Source organism: Pelodiscus sinensis, chromosome 20 (assembly GCF_049634645.1).
Source record: "Pelodiscus sinensis isolate JC-2024 chromosome 20, ASM4963464v1, whole genome shotgun sequence".
In the NCBI taxonomy this organism is placed as follows: Eukaryota; Metazoa; Chordata; order Testudines; family Trionychidae; genus Pelodiscus; species Pelodiscus sinensis.
In genome coordinates, this window is record NC_134730.1 from 560,618 (window position 1) to 582,159 (window position 21,542).

Genomic DNA, 21,542 nt, shown 5'->3' on the forward strand with positions numbered 1-21,542 from the left:
AGAAGAGAAGAGAAGAGGGGATTCCCCCCGCTGCGACTCACCACAGTCTGAGACAAAGGAAAACCTGCAAACACTTGAGAAGGGTGAGACGTGACAGTATCCAGAAGCTGAGGGGAGCTGCAATGCAGATGCGCCCCAGGAAACACTGGGGTCCTGCTGGGATGGGGGTTCCCAGGACACCTCTTCCGAGGCTGGCGGTGACCCATCTTAGACAGGGAAGTCAGCTTAGACCGAAATGTGGAGCCGGAAGTTGTGTCTTTGTGTTTATTTTCGGTGTGATTTGTCTGTTTTCCTCACCGTGGGAGCTGGGACTTCTCTATGGAATACTCTGTGGTTTAGTGTGACCACACAGGTCGCTGGTGTGCAGCCTGACTGGCATGTATGTCCCAGTGGAGTGACCACAGGGTTGCCAGGTTTCTTCTCTACAAAACCGAAGCCACTTGTCCAGCCCCTCCTCTGAGACCCTGCCCCCTGCTCACTCCATCCTCCACCCCCAGTCTCACTGGGCTGGCTCAGGAGGTGGGGTGCAGGGCATGGAAGGGCTCCGGCTGGGCCTGCAGGCTCTGGGTGAGACCAGGGATGAGGAGTGGGGGTTTAGGAGGGACTCCAGGCTGGGGGGGTGGAGCTGAGTCATTCAGAGCATGGGAGGGGGTATGGGCTGAGGCAGGGTGTTGGGCTGTAGGAGGGGTACAAGCTCTGGACGGGGGTGTGGGATGAGGCAGGGTGTTGGGCTGTAGGAGGGGTACAAGCTCTGGACGGGGGTGTGGGCTGAGGAAGGGTGTTGAGCAGAGGCTTCCAGGGGAACCCAAAGTGATCGGACGTTCTCGGCCATTCCCTATTTAATCTTTTTATATAATGAACTGGAAGAAAACATAAAATCCCCACGGACAACATTAGCAAAAGATGGAGCAGTCGGGGTTGCTGGGTAAATGGACTTTTCCTGCAGTGAAGTGTCCAGGTATCCCCTGGAACACAGACTATCGGCCAGCGGCACCCAACGGGGCGCTCCCTCCTGGGAAGCAGGGACTTGGGCAGCGCTCTGGGCTCCTAGCCAGTAAGCAGCTAACAAGGGCACAAGGGAAATCTGAGCAGGAGCAGAGAGACATTTTGCGCCTGCACTTGGAACCATGTGACTGCCGCAGGAGCCCTCTGTCCCCAGCTGAAGATGGATGTTGACAAAATGGTGATGGGTCAGAGAAGGGCAATGGCCCAGTGGCCACAAGATTGGTGTCACCAAGACGGCGTCTTGGGTCAGGGTAGTTTTGCTGCCTGGAACTTGTGGGGCGTGCCGACTGAACCGCAGCAGAGGGACGCACACCTCGGACAAGCCATGCTGGGTGCAATCAGCGCACACACCCCTTTCAGGCCTTATGTGTGTGTCACTTTAGTGATACCGGTAGGAAAACTCCGTGCGGACAGAAACCAGCAGAATCTGGCAACTCTGCATAGGCCACGGTAACAAAAGCCTCACAAATAACCCCGACGGGCTGCAGGTTACCCCCCACTGAAATCAGCAAATGCAGACTGGCTGCAAGGCAGGGCGTCACAGTTCCCCACTGGAACGACTGGCCCAGCGTCATGGCGGAGTCTCCATCCCTGATCACTGTAAATCAAGCTGGCACGTTTTACTAAAGGGCTCGCTCTGGGAACGTGGGGCGGGTGACACACAGGAGGTCAGCCTCGAACAGGGCTACTAAACACGCTGCCCACGGATTTGTTTGTGGCCCATAGTGCGGTTTGGGTTTACGTGGGGCTCAACACGGAGCCTGCCGCGGGAGCCAAAACAAACAAACAGTCACTGTAATGGTCTTCTGCTGAGGTGCGTTCAAGTAGTTACATTCCTGGACTGTCATTGCTCATTAAAAGTGCTGTCATGTGGGCACACAGCGGGTAAATGTTGCATTTTATTAATATCAGCAGAACTGACTTAAATTGGGCCTGTGTATTGTGCAGTCTTGCCTTTGTATTCATGCCCATCAGTGTGAAAGAAGCTATTTGCATATATTTGCATATATATTTGCATGTCTATGCAACCACACTTAAGTTGTGGCCCTTGGCATGTGCTGTGAGTATCACTGTGGCCTCCAGGATTTCCAAAGTTGAGTAGCCCTGGCTTAGATCAGTGGTTCCCAAACTTTTTGGCATTGTGCCCTGTTTTTGATTTTTGAAAAACCCTCACCCCCCCCAAATAGTAGCAAAACTTGTTGAGCCCCCCCCAAAAAAATTGAACTGCCAGGGCAGCAAAACTTGATGGGGGGGAAGGGGAGAGGCTGGGTCACCTCACCCCCTACCCCGTCCAGAATTTCTTCACGCCCCCCCAGGGGGCACGCATCCCAGTTTGGGAACCCATGGCCTAGATGATCCCGGTGGTGCCTTCTGGCCTCGGAATCTATGAATCTTGTGCACATTAACCTCGGCAAAGGGCTTTGGGCTGCATCCTCTGAGCGTGGCCCAGGTTCTGTGCTCCAGGTGGATCGTTACCTTCATTCAAAGGCAGCGTGTTGGCTTGTGCCCAGTTTACCAAGCGACCCGGCTCTGCCCTCTTCAGCCTGCACCAGTTCTCCAACTTCTGCCAACATTATCAGTGATGGGTTCACACTTGCTGTCAGGTCGCTGAGCAATGTGTTAAGTAGCATAGTGCCAGGAACGGATCCCTGACAGACCCCACGATGATTTCCTGGTTACCGTTATATTGCGGCACCTGTCGGCTAGCCAGCTTCACCCGTTTCATTGCGCCAGCCCATTTTACACTGTTCGGGTTTTTCATCAGTATGTCCCATGGCTCCTTCCACCCTGCCACAGTCTCATCTGTGTCCTCCCAGGAGCAGAATTTCAGAAGATTTCGGAACCTGCAGGCAGGTGCCTTGAACGCCCCTCTGGCTATGGCCGAGGAGAGAAAAGGTGCTGGAAATAAATGACCTCTCGGTGGCTTGCCGGGTGCCTCTACAAATGAGAGTCAGTTCAACGTTTTATTTTGGAAATTTTGTTCTGTCACAAATATGTTATGAATGACTTGACCTGGAAACATGCCAGCATGTATGTGCTGCTATCACAGCGTTCAGTGCCTGTGACTCCCTGCAAACATTCTTGTGATAAATGATGGAAAAACTGACTGGGGCTATCTTTAGTCACTGCAGCGCTTCAGTCTCACGTCACTCACAGCTCTAAAAATACAGTTTCTATCACTGGATTCTTGGAATTCTTTCAGTTCGTACACGCAGTGCGAAGTGGCGTTCTAGCCAGGCTGTGAGGCTCAAGACAGCAGGCTGATATTTCTTTGGGGATTAGCCATCACATGGATTTGGTACATTGTTTGCAATATTGATTGGATTTGGATCTAAAGCTAATTTGGAAAATCTTCCTGCAGAGACACCTCTTACCTGGGGAACTGGGGTCAGAAGGAGCTTAATCACCACACTTAATGGATTCCAATAAAGCTTTCATCAGAAACACACACACGGGGCGGGCTGCTCGTGTGGAGTCAGTGAAGATTTCAGGGGGTGGAGGGGACTTTGCCATGGATTCAAAGGCACCACTAGCAAGGCAGCCCTGACCTACCTCGGCAGGCATACTCTGGATTTGATTACCCTCTCTCCAATGCCTGATAGCTGGAGTAGATTTTAAAGCTTTCTGACTTTCCCTGCTTGGGACCACGAAGCACATTATGTTCTTTATACCAACTGGCAGCGCAACAAAGCTCAGCAATAAAAAGCCTCATTTGTGTAATAAACTGTTGTACAATCTACTACTTATAAACAAGGTCCCTGAAAATGTGCAACCTTTCTGCACATTATGCTAAACGCAAACCAGATGGGAAGTTCCAAATTCTCCTCTGTTGCAGGGGGCTGAGGTTGTGTGGCGGTCCGAGGGTCTGTTTCACTAGACAAATACACAGTAGAATCCGACCGCCTTTCTCTCCAGAATGTGCAATGGGAAACCCCGCCTGGAAGACGTTCTGCACAATTAGGCAAAATGCCGCTGAGCGTGTGTGGTCGCTTGTGGCCTGACCAGAAAGGGAAGGGCAGGGCACAAGGGAAAGCAAATCTGCACCTGAGACTTTGCCTTCCCTTCCTGATGGAGGAATGCACCCAGCTCCTCATGCACTGAGCACTCCTCAGGAAGCTGTTGCACAGGGTGCATCACTCACAGGTCCTGAGTCTGATCAATCTCACACAAAACCAGCAGGGCCTGGTTCCTACAAGTCACAGCTCAACCCTTGACCTACAGCCACAGAAGCAGACAGAAGAGCAACAGACAGAACAAGATGGAGAAGCACAGACTCATCCACCTCGACTTGCAGTGGGCTGGAGAAGAGATGGGGGAGACACTGGAGTCCACGGAGACGGGGCCCCTCTCCTCTCCGGAGCCCCTGGGAACAGGGCCCCTCTCCTCTCCTTAGCCCCTGCAAGCGGGGCCCCTCTCCTCTCTGCAGCCCCTGGGAATGGGGCCCCTCTCCTCTCCGGAGCCCCTGGGAACAGGGCCCCTCTCCTCTCTGCAGCCCCTGGGAACAGGACCTCTCTCCTCTCCGCAGCCCATGGAAGCTGGAGAGGACAGGGCTATGAATGATGGCAATTGCTGGCATAACACCAACAGGCCCCGTCGGCTGCAGGTGCGACTGGACCTGGGACCTCTGGAGCCTAGTGCACGAAGCTCTACCAGCATTACTAGAGGGGACACTTCAGCCCCGCCAGCGGGGTGTGGCTTACATGGGCATTTGGAACAGTGGGCTGAGCAGGTGTACAACGGCTTGCTGCCTGCAGGTGCCTGTGTAACTGACAGTGTAATGTCTGTGGCCAAGTGCAAGGAGAGTGAGTGCTGTAGTACATGGGTGGGGGGGTGGATTTGTCTGACTCCTTTGTGGCCCTCTTCTGAGCAGAGCGCAGGGCTGGGGAAGTTCCTAGGCACATGCAGCCAAAACAGGGGCATGTGCTCTGTGGATTTCTGCATGCTTTGCAGAAACATCGTGTCTGTCACAGCTGGTGACTCCTGGCCCTGGCAGTGCTCTGGGGAAAACGCCTGCAAGGTCGGAGCCGCTGTGCCTTCAGGGCCATGGTGGGAGCAGAGGGGTGCTGCTGGGAGGTGTACATCATGAGCTCAGCTAGCCATATGGCCAACATCCCGCTCCCAGCAAGGAGCCATGCTTCCCAAAGTACCCCGTGACTTAGGAGCCTAGGTCCCATTTCCAAAAGTGATGTAGGGCCAGATTCCTAAAGGGATTGAGGTGCCTGAAGAGGCAGGTTGCTGCGTTGTGGCTTTCACTAATGGGTCTGAGAATGGTGGGCACCTAACTGCCCCCATGTCCTATGGATGGCTTGTATATAGTCCCTCGCAGTCCCCTGAGGACACCCCCCTGCCAGCACTGACACCTCAAGGAATCCTGCGAGCTCACTGCCCACAGTGACCCCGGGTAACCCCATGGCCCTCAGTGACCTGGTGACCCCATGGCCCTCAGGGTGAGCCCACTACCCTCAGTAAATCTTCGCATTCACAGGATTTGTCACGCCTCCCCTCTCTGGCCACGCTGACTGTTCGCAGCGCTGCCGTTAGAGCTGGGCTGGCTGGAGTGGTCATGTGGTTCGAGTCCCACCGTACAAGAACCGCTCCACTCCCACCAGCTCCGCGTCTCTGCTGAGTGTTTGTCTTGCTCTCGCTATTGGGAGTGGGTCCTGGTTCCACCGCAGGGCTCTGAAGCCTGCTGTGAAAGATGATATTTGTGTGTCTGTTTTTGAAAGGGCAAAAGGCTGAAGTTTCTTCACACCCTCTCCAGAGAACCTCTGGCACCCGCTGGGGTGGGGGGGGGGGGGACGGACCATCCTTCAGTCGGCACACCACTGCTTTATGCCATCTTAGAAGATAAAAATGCCTCTCCCAGAAGAAATGATCTGGAAAAGGGGTAAGCAGTGCGGTGGCAAAGTTCGCAGATGACACAACATCACTCAGGATAATTTAGTCCAAATCTGGCTGCAAAGGGATCTCACAAAACTGGGTGGGTAGGCAACAAAATGGCAGATGACATTCAATGCTGCTACATGCCAAGTAACACACTGGAAAGCTGTGCATACAAAAGGGTGGGGCTAAGGTAGCTGCTACCACTCAAGAATCACTTGGAATCACTGTGGGAAGTTCTCGATAGCCATTGTACATCCCTGGTACACCCCCTTCTGGAATACTGCCTGCGGGCCTGGTCACCCCCACTCAGAAGAACTGAAAAACGTACAGGGAAGAGCAAGCAAAGGGATTCTGGGTGTGGGCCAGGCTGGTGCTAGCATTTAAGGCTGACAGAAGCACTGGACTTGGAGAAGTTTCCATTCTCCCATTTCTTGACCGAGTTAAAGCACTAGCTTCCAAAGCACCCGACTAGCCAGTGCCCAGCCCACGTCACCCCCCCGGGATTGGCCGCTCTCCACAGCTGTCGCCGCGCACAGCCGCTCTCTGACAAGAAGAGAAAGGGACTCACCGTTCCTCTCCGCTCGCGGGGGCGGCTGGACGTTGGTGGGGATGGTTAAGTCTTTTGCTTCATCTGCACCTTTCTCGTGGTGAGTTTTTGCTTCTTTCCCGTGCGGGGCATTGTTCTCGCCTGCGGGCTCCTGCCGGGTCCCACTGCTCATCACCATGCCTGAGCGGCCTGGAGAGACGGCTCCCAGTAGAACAGAGCTCCAGAGGCAGCTCTAGAAAAGACCAGCCACAGAAGAGCCCTCCATCAGCTGACACTTCCTGGGACCAACAAAGGGGCGGAGAGACATGCACTCAGCTCTGCGTGTGCTGGAGACACTGAGACAAAGGCGCGCCCCGGGTAGCTCCTCCGTCTTCACGCCCCCCCCTTCGGCCCGCTGCGCTAGTGAGCCAGGCTGCAGGTAGCAGGATTGTCGCCAGCACCCCAGGGATGCTACCAGATTCTGGGGACACGGGGGAGCCTGTCAGGTGAAATGAAAATGGGGTTGGGGCTCCTCCCACAGCCCAGGGCAAACTCAGCCACGCTCCTTTGGCATAGAACCCCAGGGCGGGTGGGAGGCGTCGCGTCCAGCCCCCTGCCCAACAGGACCAACCCAACTCCATCAGCCCAGCCAGGGCTCTGTCAAGCTGGGATTGAAACACCTCTGGGGATGGAGGTTCCACCCCCTGCCTAGGGAACCCCGCCCAGGGCTCCCCCACCAGCCTAGGGAAATTGTTTTTCCTAATCTGCAAATGATGAACACTCCTAATGCCGTGATGAACATGGGTATCTGGCTAGTCAGAGCACGGGGCAAATCTTGAACTCAGGGGCTGGGAAAACATGTGCAAAGCTGGCAGTCTGCAGTGGGCCAGCAGCCCCTCTATTGATGGCCACTGAGATGGTGACACTTGCTGTTCTGATAGGCCAGGCATGTTTGGAGGGCGAGGATGGCTGGTCAGGCTGTGAATCCGTCTACTGGGAACACAAAAGTTATTCATGGAATAGCTAGGAAATCTCACCCAGAACAAGAGACTTTGCATCTTTAGAAAGCTCAGGTTATCCAAGCCAATCAGGTAACAGAAACCAGGCCAGGAGTCCTGCAGAAGCTGCCAATCGCATGCCACAAAGTGACTCGTGATTAGCAAACAAGAATAGCAACCACTTGACAAACAATCCCTGGATTAAAACGTGGGTGCAGAAAGTATGCGCTGAGCAATTAGGAATAAGAAGCACGTCTGCAAAACGCACAGCCTGCTTGCAGATAATATATTCTCCTGGATGCCGAATTTGACCGGCTCTAGTTCAACTGCTTTTCTTTCAAATGACACACTCATCTCCTGACTTCAGCAAGGCCAAAAGCAGAAAGTTGGTTCTTAGGAGACATCCTGGCCAATTCTGCAGCCCCAAGGAAGTGATCGTTCAGGTCTGCTTCAAATAAGCACCTGAGTTTGTGGGCGCATCTCAGAACCCTTTCGATCCTCAGCCTGGAGCCCGAAGTGAGAATTCTGTGCACTCTGGGGTCTGCAGCCCTCTACATCGGCAGGAACAGTTGATACTGTTGCAGCAAAATCCGCAAGGATGTTTCAACAAAGCGGTGTCCAAAAAATCCCAAGATGATAAGTGAATCTGAGTGCCAGGAAGAATCAGCCCTGGCCCCTAATGAATCCCATCAGGAAAAGATGAGGAAAGCTAAAAAAGGGCATTTGTGGAGAACAAGAATAGAAAAGTGCAAGATCGAGTCGGTGATAAAAGCGGGTTTGATACAAAACGATCCGGAACAATTACAATTTACTGTATAAGGAAGTCAGAATAAAACAGCATCAATGACTCCAGCTCCTCCACACCGAGATCTCTGGGTCCCAGCCTACAGCTGCCCCACATCACTTCTCCCCTCGCCCCCTCCCGTCCCTGCCCTGGCCCCTCGCCCCACTTCACCTCCAGCCCCTCTGGCCACCTTAACAACCCTCCCCACTCCACCAGTTTCTCTGGGCCTCGGCAGCCCTGCTCTGCTTGGTCCTAGCACCAGCTCAGCGGACGCCTGCCCACGAACAGCCCATCAGAACTGCACCTGCCAGAGGAAAACTGTCTGGCCCACACACAGGCCTCTCTGAGCCCCAGGCTCTGGCCCTCCCACTCCACAGCAGCATGGCTGCCCTCTCCTGGGTACCTCACCAGCCGGGGGCACTGACAGGGTTCGGCAGGACGGGGGAGGGCATGGGGGGGCCGAGAGCCATTGAACCAAACTGTAACCACCGCAAGCCAGGGGTGCTGCTGCATGTTCAGCACTCCCAGACCCAGCGTCAGTGGCAGCACCTCTCCACTGTGCCACTGGCACCCCCCCTCCACTGCACCACTGGCACCCCCCTCCACTGCACCACTGGCACCCCCCTCCACTCTGCCACTGGCACCCCCCCTCCACTGTGCCACTGGCACCCCCCTCCACTGCACCACTGGCACCCCCCTCCACTCTGCCACTGGCACCCCCCCTCCACTGCACCACTGGCACCCCCCTCCACTGTGCCACTGGCACCCCCCCTCCACTCTGCCACTGGCACCCCCCCTCCACTGTGCCACTGGCACCCTCGCTCCACTGTGCCACTGGCACCCCCCCCCCACTGCACCACTGGCACCCCCCTCCACTCTGCCACTGGCACCCCCCCTCCACTCTGCCACTGGCACCCCCCTCCACTCTGCCACTGGCACCCCCCCTTCACTGCGCCACTGGCACCCCCGCTCCACTGTGCCACTGGCACCCCCCCTCCACTGTGCCACTGGCACCCCCGCTCCACTGTGCCACTGGCACCCCCCCTCCACTGCGCCACTGGCACCCCCCTCCACTGCGCCACTGGCACCCCCCCTCCACTGTGCCACTGGCACCCCCCCTCCACTGCACCACTGGCACCCCCCTCCACTGCGCCACTGGCACCCCCCCTCCACTGTGCCACTGGCACCCCCCCTCCACTGCGCCACTGGCACCCCCCTCCACTCTGCCACTGGCACCCCCCCTCCACTCTGCCACTGGCACCCCCCCTTCACTGCGCCACTGGCACCCCCCTCCACTGTGCCACTGGCACCCCCCCTCCACTCTGCCACTGGCACCCCCCCTGCACTGTGCCACTGGCACCCCCCCTCCACTGCGCCACTGGCACCCCCTTCCACTGTGCCACTGGCACCCCCCCTCCACTCTGCCACTGGCACCCCCCTCCACTGCACCACTGGCACCCCCCCTCCACTCTGCCACTGGCACCCCCCTCCACTGTGCCACTGGCACCCCCCCTCCACTCTGCCACTGGCACCCCCCCCCCCTCTGCCACTGGAACCATCCCTTCACTGCCTCCATGCCATCCACCCCTTCTCAAGCTAACATTCCCAGCTCCTAGACACAGTCCCACAGTCTCTCCCGACCTCCCACCCGCCCTGTGGGCAATCTCTGCCTGGCGGCCCCGGGCTGCAGCGGGTGCTACTTGACTGTGCCGGGCCCCTCGGTTGCCTCAGACACTGCACTGCCCCTTCTGCTGCTGCCATTCACGGGAGCCACTGCTCTAATGGGACCCGGGGTCCTGGCCACTTTCCTGCCCCAGGCAGCTGCCGCCAGCCTGAGTCCCCCTCCGACACCAACACTGGCAAGGCCGAAGGGCGGTCGTCAGGAAAGCTCCTCTCCCAGAGAGGCCTGAGGCCCCCCGTCCCTGCCTCAGGGGAGCCGCATTCCCCTCTCCCAGAGCCATGGAGCCCACGTGCTCCCCCCCAGCTACACTCACCCCGCACCCAGGCTGGAGTCGGGCCAAGCGTCAGCCTGCCACCCACCCGACAGCCCCAGGCCCTCTGCACACATCGGTGTCCTCACCAGGGTCTCGCCTCCTTCCCTGGGCCCACTTTCTGCTACCTCTGCCACCTCCCCTTCATGCCCGGGCTCCGTCAGGCTCCATCGGGCTGGCCTCACCACTCCAGCCCTCTGCAATTCCTCCTTCCGCCCCTGGTCCCCCCACCAAGCAGGGCACAAGGTCCCCCAGTGCTGCGCGGAGGTGGCCTGCTGCATGGTGCTCATTCACCAGCTCTGGGGCGTCCCGCTCCTCCATTCGCCGGCCTGGGCTATGGCTTGCCCCAGGGAAGCTCTACAGACAAAGCATTTTTTGCAGAAGAAACGCAGCCTGGAACACTCTGCTACTTCACGTGGCTTCCCACGGATTGCTGTGGCCAAAAGGATAAAGAACGGGGCAATTTTGAGCTAGATTCACGGGCGGCAGGCACCTCTCCCAGAGGAGAAATTGGTGGACAGCAGTGTGCACTGGGATCCTTTACTAGCACTGTGCACTGGGATCCTTTACTAGCACTGTGCACTGTGGGATCCTTTACTAGCACTGTGCACTGGGATCCTTTACTAGCACTGTGCACTGTGGGATCCTTTACTAGCACTGTGCACTGTGCACTGTGGGATCCTTTACTAGCACTGTGCACTGGGATCCTTTACTAGCACTGTGCACTGGGATCCTTTACTAGCACTGTGCACTGTGGGATCCTTTACTAGCACTGTGCACTGTGGGATCCTTTACTAGCACTGTACACTGGGATCCTTTACTAGCACTGTGCACTGTGGGATCCTTTACTAGCACTGTGCACTGTGGGATCCTTTACTAGCACTGTACACTGGGATCCTTTACTAGCACTGTGCACTGGGGGTTCGGCAGGGTGGGGGAGGGCAGAATGTAACCAACCTGCCACAGCGGCATTAAGGGAGACCCATGTCAGCACACCTCCTGTGGGTCCAAAGCTCAATGTGTTGAATTAAGAAGCGTCACAGAACTAGCACTCGCTGGGCACTGTCTTATTTTGAGTGCCCATGTCTGGAAGTTGCTGATCTGATTCATCTTTCCAGGGAAGACTTGTGGGTGATGACAAGACATTCCATCAAACTTCATCTGCTTACAAAAATGAGACTCACTTCAGCTGGCCACTAAATCTCTGAGAAATTAGTCAGGCTTTGGTGACGTCCATGTTGAACCAAAATGACAGTTTTATATGGATTATGATTATTAATGTTTTTGAAGAATAGACCAAGTGAGCCAGAAATCCCGGGCTGCGGCTTGGAGACCACCAGCATAGGAAGGCTTCTCACTGTATATACAATTGGGGTTTTTTTGCACTGAGAGCAGATGCAACATTTTAATGTTCAGTTTGTGTTCTGGACTCCTTGATTTCTGAGCCAGGAGGTTGTGTCTCGACAGCAGAGCCATCAAGTAGCACTGGCTCAAGGGTGTTTTTTCTAAAGGCAGATTTGGCCTCAAAACATTCCACATTGTTCACTCACTGCAGCTCGAACCAACTGTGTTTACAAAGTGCCGGCGCACGTTGGAGCCGCAGAACACGCCCTCCAGAACTCACAAGCCTCTGCCCAACGCAGGCCAAGCGCGGTCGCGCTCAGCCTGTTGCACGATCTCTCTGCTAGTACCAGTCTTGTCGAGTCTCAAGTCCCTAAAGTCACTTTTGAGTCAAGTCCCAAGTCACGTCTCAAGTCTTCATTTAAAAAATGTCAAGTCACTTTTGTACAAGTCGTCAATATCGGCATTTTCGGACAATTTTTTCACCAAGTCGATTTAACAAAATTAGCAAGTCTCAGGTCGAGTCTCAAGTCACACACAATGAACCCAAGTCGAGTCACCTAGGCGACTTAAGTCGGACTCGAGTTCAAGTCATGGGACTCGAGTCAACAACTCTGGCTAGTACCAACAGTTTTCCAACAATTTCATTTGTTCTGCCTAAAACCAGGGATCAGGGAGGTACCTGAACATCAGGTAAATCAACTTCTTGGAAACATTTCCACCTCCCCCCGCAAAACCCCCTCAGTCAAAGGGCGTTTAACTGGGGGTCACATGCCAGCACAACACCTGTGCAGCTCCACTGGGGGATCCGGGCCTGGAGCCCCTCTTGCTGGCAGCACACCTCTGCCAAGGGGAGTTGTGCCCATGGGAGAGGGGCCCATGAGCAGTGCCCTGAGGAGCAGGGACTTGAACCAGGGCCTCTCCTGTCCCAGCTGAGGGCTCTCTCCTCCTGCGGGTGACCCCACTGCTGGTCGACTCTCCCATCATGTTGGCTGGCTGGTGTTCATGAGCCAGTTGGGGCCTATGTACATATTTTGCCCAGGACCCAGTGATGGGCTAATGGGGCCCTACCAGCAGCAGGCCTGACTCAGACCCAATGTGCCCCGAATCCTGTGAGAGCAGGCACAGGGTCTCCTGCTGGCCAGCGGGGGTGTGGGTGAGGCCTGGTCACAGATCCCCAGCCGAGCCCTTAGCCTCACACTCATGCAGGGTGAGACCAGGACACGCCCAACTTATGGGCAAAGGTCTGCAGGTGCCCTGATCCCTCACTAACCCTGGGACCCCTCCTTCGTGGCAAGTGAATTCAGTGCCTTGCCTCTCCCTCCCCTGCCGTTCTCTGGCTCCTTCTTCCTTATCCCGCTCATTCTGGAAGGAGCAGGCTTGGATTGCTCGGGCAGGAAGTCAGGTGGATTCTTTGCATCCTGCTGGCCCTTCCCTGCAATGTAGTGTCCTAGGTGGACGTGCCTCTATGCTCATTTCCATGGCCCCCATGCAAGGTTGTCTGCTTTCCCGCCCAGCCCAGAGGCGTGGTGTCTCCATGGCGCGAAAGGCTTCCCACAGTAGAACAGCAGACCAGGCCAGTGCCCATGGTAACTGTGGGCTTCCCTGAGCCTCTCTGAGCATTCTGCCAGCCCACAGCTCCACAGGTCGGTCTCTGGGAGACTGAGTGAATGGGCGGGCAGGAGACGCTGGAGAAAAGGCGAGCAGGGAAGGCCAGTGCCGGCTCGCTGACCAATGGCCTTGCAGACTGGATGCCTCCGGGCTGCCCCAGCTCAGTGCATCCGCAAGCCGACTCCCTCCCTTGGATCTGCCCTGCAGCCCTGCCCCACCTGGAGGAACTGCAGGCAGGCTGTACTGGGCACCCGCCAGTGCTACTGCTGGAGCACTTGGTCTTGGGAGTCATGGGGGCAGGGTCCTGCCATGACAGTGCAGAGCTCTCACCCGAAGCAGCATTTGCTTTGGGGCATGGGCCCCCAGACTTTTCAAGGTCTGTATGCACCCCACATGGCGTCCCCTCTGCCTCCGGGACATGCCGTCCTGGGATCCTGGTTCCATGCTTGAGCTTCAGGGCTCAGCAACTAGCTAACACTCGTGCTCAGCACTGGCCAGCTTGAAAGTTCAGACTCTAGCTCACGGCTTAGTGTCCCTGATGGACCCAGATTTGCCCTGGCAGATTCCCAGACCAGATGCAAGATTTTCTACAAAAAAGGGATAAATCACTCAGCCCCACTGGCTTTGAATCTCAAGTATTTCCGAAAGCCCCGGCTGGCTCCATTTCAAAGGGTGGCTGGTCACAGGGAGCTGTGGGGGAAGGCAGAAGCTTGGGGTGGTTGGTGCCTTCCAGGATTTGGAGAAGCGCGGTTATGAAATCACCCGGGTAATTACACTGCAGTGAGCTTTCCAGAGCTCTCTTGGCCTTGCAGGCTGCTGGCGGTTTGCTGGCGGGGGGCAGGAAATGGGGTTCCAGCCTCCCAGAGTTTTGAGGAGTTCAACATTTTTTCACTTCCTGACTCAGGGTCTGTCTACACTACCCCCAGTTCAAACTAGCGGGGTAATGTAGGCAACCGCACTTGCAAATGAAGCCCGGGATTTGAATTTCCGGTTGCCTACATTACCACCGAGTTCGAACTGGGGGGGTAGTGTAGACAGACCCTCAGGTAGAAGAAGAAAGTTCCTCAAGCGCTTTCCTGAACCGATAATCTGAGAACAAACTTCAGGTGAAGGCGTCCAACTGCTCTGCCCTGGCCATTTACAAACGTGCTGTTTTCATGGCAATCTCTACACACTGCTTTTTGTAAAAATAAACTACAATCTGCAGTGTTGAAGTGGGAAAGGAAACGCTCCAGGTGGAAGCTGTGGGCTCAGAGCGCTCTACCAGTTCCAACCCCCTTTCCAATTGTGGAATCAGGAAACTCATCACACTCACCCCGCCCGCTCTCAGGACTGGCTTGGCAAATAGGCACTGCCCATGAAACCAGACGTGGGTGGAAAGTTCCTGCCCTGCTGCCGAGTTTGCTGCTGGGCAGCCCGATAGTTGGGTCTCCTGGCCCATTTCAGAGTTGCTCAGGCTTCAGCTCCACCAAAAAATGCAGCCTGCTCACCAAGATCACGTGCCACGATGGGACCTGTTCTGCAGAGCCAGGCCTCCCCAGAGCTGGCGAGTGCCCCAGTGGCCTCAGCTCTTGCCCCCTGTGCCCGGCCTGAAACAGGGCCAGATGCAGCCCCTGCACTTCCCTGAGCACTGCGGCTGCTCCTGCTCGAGGCCCTTGGAATGGGGGTTCGGCTCAGCTCTGCAGCATCCCTGGTGCCATGTTTGGTGCAACCAGACAGGTGACAATTCCCTGCTCAGGACTGAAAGAGCATTTGCATCTTTGAACTCTGCATGCAACCCTCAGTGAGCGCACTGCGCACTGCGCGGCTCCCATGGGGCTGCTCCCTGTGTGAACAGAGCACCAGCAGGACACGCAGTGTGACGGCGCGTTGGGGGTCCCCCGTCTCCTGCACCCCCAAAATGGCACGAACAGACTGCGCCAGCCAATAGAATCGAGGTGGTTTATTGCCTCTCCAGGATACAGCCCAGCACAGATGTCATCAGGTTCCAGGGCAGGCCTAGGATGCCTCAGCCCCCCTTGAGATGCAGCAGGGGTCTCAGCTTCTAAACCCCCCAGCCTGTTACTGAGGCTGCTTCCTCCATGCTCCCAGACAAAAACTAACTCCCTCTCCTCCAGCCCTGCCCCCCAGCCGGGGCAGCCTCCAGCTTCCTTTGTTCCTCTCCATGGGGTCAGCTGGTCAGACAGGTTGATTCATCGCCTGTCTTGCTCGGTGGTGCTACAGACAGTGGCCAGTGAGTTAGCAAGTTCCCCCCACTACGTCACACACGCTCCCTGCAGGGCTTAGCCATCGCGGAGTCCCCAGGCCCTGGCAGTTCTCTCTTCGGAGTCGGTGAAACTCAGGGGACAGTAGCCATGGGCGGTCAGTTCGAACTAAGGGGATTTAAAAATGGCACCCGCCTGGGAACATGCAAATGAAGCCTGGGATATTCAAATCCTGGGCTTCATTTGCAAGCTTGGATGTCTGCATTAGCCTCCCTAGTTTGAATTAGGGGGCTAGTGTAGACAGACCCTCATAGAGCCGGAAGGGCCCTCAAGAGGCCATCAAGTCCAGTCCCCTGCCCTCACGGCAGGACCAAGCACTATCCCTGATGGATTTGCCCCAGATCCCTAGTGAACTCACCCCCTGGGTTTAGCAGGCCAATGTGCACACTGCTGAGCTATCCCTCCCCCGTAGTAGGCAGGGGAAGAGTCTTGCAGTCAGGAAGCAGACGTTTGTCTGTCACCTTCCCCTCTTTTTATCCTGGGGAAAGGGGGCATCAGTGGGGAGCATCCAGGCGTGGAGCAGCGGGTGAGCAGCCCCCGCCTGGAATCAGTGGGGAAACCCACCTTGCAGTGCCGGTTCTGGGCTGCCAGCCCTCAGGGTGGCTACGGGCCGCAGGGTGTCGCCGGGGGCTGGGTCCACGTGCTTTTGGAAGTGTGTGTGCCGAGAGCAACCTGCCCCATTCAGCAGTGATGCCATGGGCACTCAGCTGGAGGCCGGGCCTCACCCCTCCCCAAACTATGCTGCAGCCTGTCTTGGGCACAGCCTTGATTGACAGCAGTGCCGGTGCTGCCTGGTCCCCCTCCTCCGCGGAGTAAATCCCACCTCTCTTCGGAGACCCCAGCCGGCCACTGCCCTGGGACCCCCTGCACTGGCGGAGCCCCACAGGAACTCACAGCCTGACACCAGCCACCCCCGGCTTTCTCATTGCTGAAAGACACGAGTGTTTTGTTTGAAAAGCAACTTTTCCCGGGCCCCTAACGCTCCCTGCCCGCTGGGCACCAGCAAGGTCTGAATTCTAGCCCCTGGCTCGGCCCACTGCCACGCAGCCTGCAGGATGAATGCTCAGCCAGAGGGAGACCAGGCCCGGACTGCTCCCCCAGGCGGAACGGCAGCGTGGCAGCGGCGTGGCGAAGGCAGGCACAGCTCCGGGAAGGGTGACCAGACTCCACATGCGGCAGGTTCAGGCGGAGAGGAATGTGGCTTAGGGACGGGGATTTGTCGCCATCGCATGAAAGCGACGCGCTCCTTTCCCCGCGGTGCCTGCGGGAGGTGCCTGCTCGTGGCGGTGGTTGCTGGGAGGGAGTTACAGCCTTACCTAGCACCAGGGGAGCAGACAGACATGGAAATACCAAAGCCATTCACTCAGCAGGGAGAACTTCCGCAGGAGGGTGGCCTGCACGGCCACAGGCTGCCCCTTGTGCGTGCACCAGGGCCGGGATGCCTGGGCACACGCCAGGTAATTCCAGCTCACGCAGACACACTGCACTAGCTCTGAGCTAGCGCGCTAAAAACACAAGTTTAGTCCTAGCGGCATGAGCAGCTGTCTGCCCAGGTAGGGTCCCATCCAGCAGCCTAGGTGTGTGCTCGGGGGGTGAGCTGCTCATGCCAGTGCAGTCAGAGCTAGCCTGGGCATGTCTCCTGGAGCTGGAAATCACATCCTCCCCTGTCGGTGAGGAATACACCTAGTGACCCTGGCTGGACGTAGGCTAATGGCCTTCATTCAGCAGAGCAGTTAGGGCCTGCCTAGACACACCGCCAATCTTACTCCTTTCCAAGAGAACTGGCCTGCAGGTCAGCGTTGACCCTTTCTTTTCTCAGAGCTCCCGCATGGGCTGAGGTGCTGTGCCCGACCCGATGTTCTGGGCAATTCCAGACCCTCTGGGGCTGGTTCTCCACTAGCTCGCCCTGGTTTGACTTTGTGGATTTCAGTGGTGCTTCTGCTGCCTCATGCCCATGTCACTGGGAAGGGCCTTGTGACTTGTCTGCACAGCGGTTTTGTTAACGTGACTCGTCTTTTAGCGCCTCAGTTTCTTTTCCTATTGCATCTCCAAGAGGGAACTAGACACAGCTTACGCTGCCGCTAAGGCCGGGGTGCTCCAAAGCCGCCCATGCTTTCCTGCCTGGTCAGCAAGGGTTCAAGTGGAAGTAAACACAGTCAGTGCCATGGCCTGTGCCGTCGCTATGAAGCAATCCTGTCCCACCATAAAACTTTAAATACCGCTGGAGAAAAGCCAGGAGAGAGATGTACACAGATGCAATTCAGCCTTATCAAATTCTTCACATGGTTGTTGTGGCGTGTTTGTAGTCCTGGACTTCTGCTCACAAGAATGTTGCTGATAAAACAGTCTTGCAAACCAGGGCTTGTTGTGTTTTTTGCTGCTGTTTACAGTGAGTAAGAGGCGCTCTGGATTCCCGGGGCAGACATTGAGAGGGATCCCGTTATAATTTACACTGCAAGTAACTGGTTGTCGCGAGGAGGCTGGTCAGTCCCGGCTACACAGAGTAACTTTTTGTCATTGCTGGAGCCCTGTGTGGCAAGGGAGAAAACAGCTCGATGGCTGCGAGCCTGCAGTGTCGTTACCTACGATAACAAGTGAACCCGCTGCCGTCTCCCTCTCCAGGGTGCTGCGGAATGCGCTGGAATGGCCCGGGCTCTGTTTTCTGTCAGATACTGTCCAGGGGGATTCTGTGGTGGTTGAACCCCTGGTGCCTCCTGTAAGAGTCAGGGTTGGGGAGCGTCAGGGGTGCGTCCAGGACTGCATGCAAGAGCTGGGTGGAAGGGCACTGCTTTGTCTGGAGGTTACCTGCTGTCTCCCACAGAGCTGGACATCTTTCCAGCCCACCACTCCACTGCTGCACACGGACCACAGCTCTGCGAGAGGGCTTGGGAGAGACGGACAGACACTTCTGCACCGGGTGGGAAATAGACGCAGGAGCAAACCTGTTCAAAGCCTCAATCCCACCCCGAGTTTTTCTGTGGGGCTGTTCTGTAGGTTTTAATGCCACGAACCACTGAGCTGAACGCCATGAACAGGCTGAAATAAAATCCCAGACCAAGGCAAATGTGGCCACTTCAAAGTTTTATTATGAGCCCCAAACTCAGCAAGTTCATCAGCACTTTTGATGAGATTCAGAAGAATTTGAGGGCAGCAGCTCCTCTTCCTCCATGTTCTCATGACTGGTGGCTATTGCCTCCCATGACTACGAATGGAAGTGAAGCCAAGTTGCCCTCAGGGATTATGGTGGCCACCTATGTTGCCAGGATGTAGAGGAGAGCATTTGGAGATCCTACGAATGGGGGCAGCGGCCATCTTTACTTTGAGCAGTCTGTGGCCTCCTTGGAGGGTGATGGAAGGTGATGTCCATTTTGGGAAGGCTATCTTCACTGACAGCAGCCTATGACCTGCATCCCAGCGACACCAATAGGAGACAGTGGCTATTTTGAAAGACGGAAAGTCTTCCTGATTTTCTCTGAAGAACATTATCCCTCAACATCTGCTTTCAGATGTTAAAAATGATGGAAAAAATGACCATTAACCCTAAAAATCTGTTTCCAAAACTAGCCATTATATCAGATTTGCTTGAGGTTCACCTCTTTGCCAAGTTGTGAGTCAATGCACTGAGATCATACGGTACAAACAACAGTCTGACACTGGGTGCTAAATTCCTTAAAAGACCCACTTTAAAATGAATTTTGACTAACAATAAACAGATTTACTGGTGAATGCTCCAATAATTCATTCCATGGCTTACGAGTCGAAGCCTTAGTCCTGTGGAGAACTCACTGCATTTGCCACCGGGCACAAAGAGACTGAATCCCCGCTTTCCTCACAAAAGCCACCTCAGCTGTGGTGCCCCCAGAACTGCAGTCCCAGAGGGCCCGCCCAGCGGGACAGCTCCTTTGTGCAAGGTGCCGGACATGCGCATAGGAGACCTGGCTCCTTATCCGCATGCCAAAGGGTGGTGAGTGTGTTACCTAGGAGCCGGCAAGCAGGCGAGAGAGCAGTGCTGTGGATCCTGGCTGCTGAAGTCAATGAAATGCCAGGAGCCCTCTCCAGCTGCCCCCCCGCTCCGGCAGGTTGCAGCCATCCCAGTGGAATGGGGCTGGAGGAGGGGTGGAAGCAGGGCCAGGAAGGGCGCAGCCCATTGGCTTGGTGAAGGCACCAAGGATCTGCATGGCCACTGGCAGAAGTAGGGAGCCCACAGGGGCACAGGGACCAACGGGGGCGTGTAAGGTCACCACTGAAAGCCTGTGATGCTGGCTGAGGAAAGGACTTGGGGTAGCTCCCATGGAGGAGACGGGAATGTCCCGTGAGCTAAATTAAAGCTCTAGCAAGAGTGTTGTGATTTTATTTCGTGAGGAGCCGTTGGCTTCCAGTGGCCCAATAGGAACACTTCAGTCTCTGCTCTTGGACAATAAACTCTTTCTAGTTTCTCTCTGTCTGTCTGTCTAGCCAGCCAGCTCGCAGCTGTGTGTGTAACAGAGCGGTGAGCCCGAGTTAAGCTAGTACTCTGGGGGTAACTCTCCTTTGGGAACAGGGAACCTGGGCGCTCCCGGCTGCTGAGCAGAACAGGCCCGAGGCACAAAGGTTGCTGTGCGTCTTCGCTGAGCGAGCAAGGCCTGGGCAGGCCGGGAGGCAGCCTTGTGTTGCCAGAGATTGTGGAGTCAGGGAGCTGACCCCCAGCCCGCACAGGCAAGGTTCCTCACAGCAAGAGCAGGCACAGGGAGGCCCTCCTGGAAGCTCCAGAGACCTGGGCTGCCAACCCTCCTTGTTTCACTGGGAGTCTCCCGGAATCGGGCGCCATCTCCAGAGGCCACTGAAGCCAAACTGGGAGATTTAGGCTGCTAAAAGTGGCAGCACAGCAGGGCTAAGGAAGGCTCCTGGTATGCCCTGGCCCCGCACTCCTGGAAGTGTCTGGCACGTCCCTGGGTACCTGGGGGGCAGAGGCCTTCACGTGTTCCTCCTGCTGGTAGGCACCCCCCTAGCAGCCCCTACTGGCCATAGCGCCAAGCCAAAGGGAGCTGCAGAGTCAGTGGTTGGGGCAGGAGCAGAGAGTGGGGGCTGCAGGGACATGCCAGCCGCTTCTGAGAGCCTTTCTTAGCTCACCAGCTGGGAGCCACCCAAGGTACATGCTCCACACCCTCACCTCCTCCCTCACCCCAGCCCCTTGCCCCTGCCCTGAGCCCCCTCCCAGAGCTCTCCCCAAGCCCTCTCCCGCACTGCAACCCTCTGCCCCAGCTGTGAGCCCCCCCCCCGCTGTCCAGTGAAAGTGAGTGAGGCTGGGGGAGAGCGAGCTACGGAGGGAGGGGGATGGAGTGTGGGGCGGGGCCTCAGAGAAGGGCTCAGGGTGTTGGGCTTTGTGTGACTAGGAGTTGGCAGGGCTGTGGAAGGGGATGAGGGTAGGAGACGGGAGAGGCTGAGCAGGGAGGGGCAGAATTGTGGAAGGCCTAGGGAGGGAGGCCAAGAGGCCTGAATTTGTTGGGGAAGTAGCGGGATGGGGAGGGCCGTGGCATGGCCTGGCTGAGGGGCCCGGGACATGAGCCGAGGCACAGCACTCAGTTCGATGTGCACAGCCCATAAGTCTGGGACCTCCTAGTTCAGCCTCTGCCCGCGGCGTCTGAGTCCCCGCAGGCTGGGCCAAGGCGCAGTCCTGCCGCGGGCGCTGCCCTCCTTCTCTCGGGAGATCTGCGGCCAGCCCGACGGTTCCCGTCTCCAGCAGGCGCAGGGCGGGGTCCCGTGGGCATTGGCTTTGCTAGCTGGGCCCCAGGCGGCTCATAAGGCAAATCTCTCCGGTGACTGGAGTGCCCAGAGGCTGTGTAGAGTGCCGCTGGGCGAGAGCCGGTGTTATTTCAGCTTTGCTCAGCGCTGTCTAGCACATGGTGCCCCCAGAAGACCCCCCGATGGCTAGAGAAAGCCAGATGATTAAATATTTACCTTCCAAAAGGTAATGGCTTGAAACCTTTGCTAAACAATGAGGCTTCTCTGGGGGATGTTGGGAGCAGGCCTGGCCTATGGAAAATCCCTCAGCTGACATTTGCATAGAGTCCAGGGTGCTGCCCAGAACACAAGCAGCTCAATCAACAGATACAGGCCGGGATACAAAGGCTCATCGGCTGGTGTCCAATTGGGGCTTTC

General features: G+C 56.5%; 1 protein-coding gene across 5 annotated transcripts in view; it reads right to left on the reverse strand.

Moving 5' to 3' along the window:
- MYOCD (myocardin) overlaps positions 1-21,542 on the reverse strand; it is a 339,174-nt gene that overhangs the window by 139,210 nt on the left and 178,422 nt on the right. For all 5 annotated transcript variants that reach the window (XM_075903443.1, XM_075903442.1, XM_075903439.1 and 2 more), the window contains exon 2: positions 6,458-6,668. In XM_075903443.1, the coding sequence (XP_075759558.1) occupies positions 6,458-6,614 (157 nt within the window). In that variant the 5' untranslated portion in view covers positions 6,615-6,668. The remainder of the gene's footprint in view (positions 1-6,457; positions 6,669-21,542) is intronic.